A 3,312-nucleotide genomic window follows, 5' to 3' on the forward strand; every position below is an offset into this window, starting at 1 on the left:
TTCGCACGTGCACATGTATAATGCTTGAGGTCCGGATTGTATGGTTTTCTCACTGCATGTCACAGCGCATTGATATGGCGTTTTCGGCAACTTATATAGCCGGATAAATATCTGGCGAATGGGGAATTAGAGTAAAGTACTTTGTACATAAGCGGAACTGTTGCGTTGAATATGCTAGTAGCTGGATAGAGTATGATTCTCCACAATATTCGTTCATTGTCGTATACGTATTGCTAGCGATTTTGGCTTGTTCGCTGCATGTGTCATATATATATGTATATACGTACGTATGTTTAAGTGCACGCTCATCATTCTTGCTCTTTTATATTTCTTTTTTACGTTGATACAGGGCGCAATCGATTCACTCAAAGACTTCCCAGAGGCTACGGCTGTAGAAATTATGGAGAAGTACTCCTTAGCAGACTTTGAATCTGTCAGGAACAAAACCGGCTTTTTAATTGGCATCATCAAAAGATACCGCAATAACCTACACACTGCACGTATGTACAAGCGGCAATTGGGCTATGAATACCACCAATATATATTGTAAATATTTTTATATTTACTCGGTGATTAATCATCTATTTGCATACATATTACATATATATATATATATATCAGTTTGACATTTTTATTGTGAATATCCTTGCCCCGATAAACATAGCGGCATATGATTTCATGTTTCACGTTGTCTCTCGGTGAGTGTGTTCTCCTATATAATTATACTTGAAAATAGTTCAGTAAGATCTTTTAAAACAACGCAGCGGTGTGTACATATGTTTGTAAAAATTGATCGCCACAATAGCAATCTTAGCCATTGGAGTTATATACCAATACATGCAATGGTATTCATGCTCGATATTCACTCTACTGCTACAGCTCCACAATTCGGTGGTTACGGAGGAGGCCCTGCTGGTCCTGGCTATGGAGCACCAACCATGCGCAACACACTGGCGCCCAGTACACAGTCCATGCTCAACCAACTATACTCGTCGAGGATTACAAGTGAAGTAGAGTTGGGTGACAAGTGCCTTATGCAATTAAAGAGCTACAGTGAGGATACCGCCAATCAAATTCTACAAAAGTAAGCCCATCTTTCTTCCATTCAATTATATAGTTCCCGAGTATCGCTACTGTTAATGTCCAGTTGTGTATCTCGTAAACGACATGTATATGCTTTCATATATTTATATTTCTACAGTTGAACACGCATTTACATGTATATATATATGTGTGTGTGCATCAATTTTGTATAGCCCTATTTATGGAGATTTATTGGTCGGTTTTGCACGTAACTGACACCCCGCACGTGTTCTGTCCACCCGCAATGTATAAATTCTCAGGTTTAAGGAAGCCGACATGAAAGATATCCGCAGTAAATCGGGTTTCTTACATGGAATCATGCGAAGATTCCCCATGGAAGGAGGATTCCAGGGAGGACCAGCAGTTGCCAATCCTCTACAGACACAGACTGCCTTCCAACTACTGCCCTGGAGTGTGCAGATGCGAATCAGTCCCCTATATCAAACCGGCGTGCTTTTACAAAATGTATGTTGTTTTGTGCATCCAGCCTACACTTACTCGTTTGCTTTCTCTTAGTCGCATAACAGTACTGTGGCTATAATTCTAGCCACTATATCTACATCGCGCCTACTTCATGCTCATGCACCCTCTTGCTTGCTGCTACCCAAATGCACACTCCCCTCAGGACATCGAAGCGCGCGTGTACGAATCTCTTGCACAGTTCCCAGAACCAGTTGCTCTCGGTATGTTTGCGGTGCGCCTTTGTTAATATTGAACATAAAATTTATTACCACTCCCCTCCACCCTGTCTCCGTAAAATTGTGTTGTGTTGCCGGCCTCGGTCGATTTCTATAGCTCTCTCTCTCGGGGTATGTACTTCTCCATACACTGTATGCCAACCCATGTCCACTTTATCCACACATCTGCCTTCCCTTATAGATATCGCTTCCAAGTTTTGTGAGAGCGATCTGCCCCGGGTAAACAACAAGTCTGGATGGTTAATTGGTATTATGAAGCGTTTCCGTCAGACTGCACCCCAGGGCGATGGTTACCATAACGGTGGCTATGGAGGCCATGGAGGGTCAGGGGGTGGCTACGGAAATAGCAACCAGTATGCACAAGGCCCGCCTCAACAGGTATGTGTATTTTTCATAAGTTTTCGTTTATGTATTGCAGCACTTGATGATTCAGGTAGACTGCGATGTCAGGGCAACACACTGTACTCGAGACATTGCTAATATTCGCTTACTTTCGACTAGACAGAGTGTTTACCAGAGCTATGGCCAAGGAGGTAGCAATGACTATCAACAAGGTGGCTACGGCGGCAATAGTAACTACCAAGGTGGACAGGGATATAGCCAAGGAAACAATTATTATTAAGACGTAAACTTCCCACTATACCTGAACAAAATAGCATTTATAGCGGACACATAAAATAAATGCGATCCATCAAGATATAGGCTTTAACTTGCTGGGGGGTTTATAATAAGAGTATTTCGATACATACGTAAACTTGTTGATGTCTAATCTCTGTTGTTATTTGATGTATCAGCACATCGTATTACAGCATTTCCTGGCTTACAATGTAGCTCAGTGAACGTATAATGACGCGTAATGAGTTGCATCCATGAGTCCATGGCACCTATAACTTATGTTACTTCGTCACACTGGATATTGCATAACGTCGACAAGGTAACTTGGTGCCTTAAGATGCGGTGTTAAATCACTTCCGTGTGGTTTCCTCGTGAAAAGGAATTGTTACTGCCTTATTTTCCAAGACTAGCAACAGCAATTCGCTGACCATGTATTCTGATATGTGCCAGCATGAGTTTGGTGGGACCCTGCGTTTCCTCACCGCCTCCACCATATGTAATCATGGCAATGTAGCGAGAGCTATAAAGTGTCAAGAGCTTCTCGAGCGACCTTTGTGATGATTCGGAAGCGTGCACTGCCCAGATGCGAGCCACCGTACCATCTCGTGACGCTGACAAGGGTTTGTGTGTCATTCCGAGATTCCAACAGATTTAATAGAAGCTGTGGGTAAATTTATACTTGCGTGTCAATATACTATGTGCGTCGAGTATCAGATATGTCTGAACTACGTTCTGAGCACGACAGATACTACGATACAACACCACCCTGCCGCATACTACATATATATATATATGTATGTATATAATATATATATGTGTGTAAATATATATATTTTATATATACATATATATTATAATGTATATATATTACATATATATATATATATATATATATATATACTCATGTATATATATA

General features: G+C 41.2%; 1 protein-coding gene across 1 annotated transcript in view; it reads left to right on the forward strand.

The window, feature by feature from the left end:
- Positions 1 to 2,912, forward strand: part of SARC_08292 (hypothetical protein) — a 3,788-nt gene extending 876 nt beyond the window's left edge. The window contains exons 2-7 of the mRNA XM_014297736.1: positions 350 to 500; positions 880 to 1,084; positions 1,344 to 1,548; positions 1,709 to 1,766; positions 1,963 to 2,159; positions 2,287 to 2,912. Coding sequence (XP_014153211.1) covers positions 350 to 500; positions 880 to 1,084; positions 1,344 to 1,548; positions 1,709 to 1,766; positions 1,963 to 2,159; positions 2,287 to 2,403 — 933 coding nt within the window. The 3' untranslated portion in view covers positions 2,404 to 2,912. The remainder of the gene's footprint in view (positions 1 to 349; positions 501 to 879; positions 1,085 to 1,343; positions 1,549 to 1,708; positions 1,767 to 1,962; positions 2,160 to 2,286) is intronic.
- The last annotated feature ends 400 nt before the right edge of the window (positions 2,913 to 3,312 follow it).

The sequence above is a fragment of the Sphaeroforma arctica genome, assembly GCF_001186125.1.
Source record: "Sphaeroforma arctica JP610 unplaced genomic scaffold supercont1.731, whole genome shotgun sequence".
NCBI lineage: Eukaryota > Ichthyosporea > Ichthyophonida > Sphaeroforma > Sphaeroforma arctica.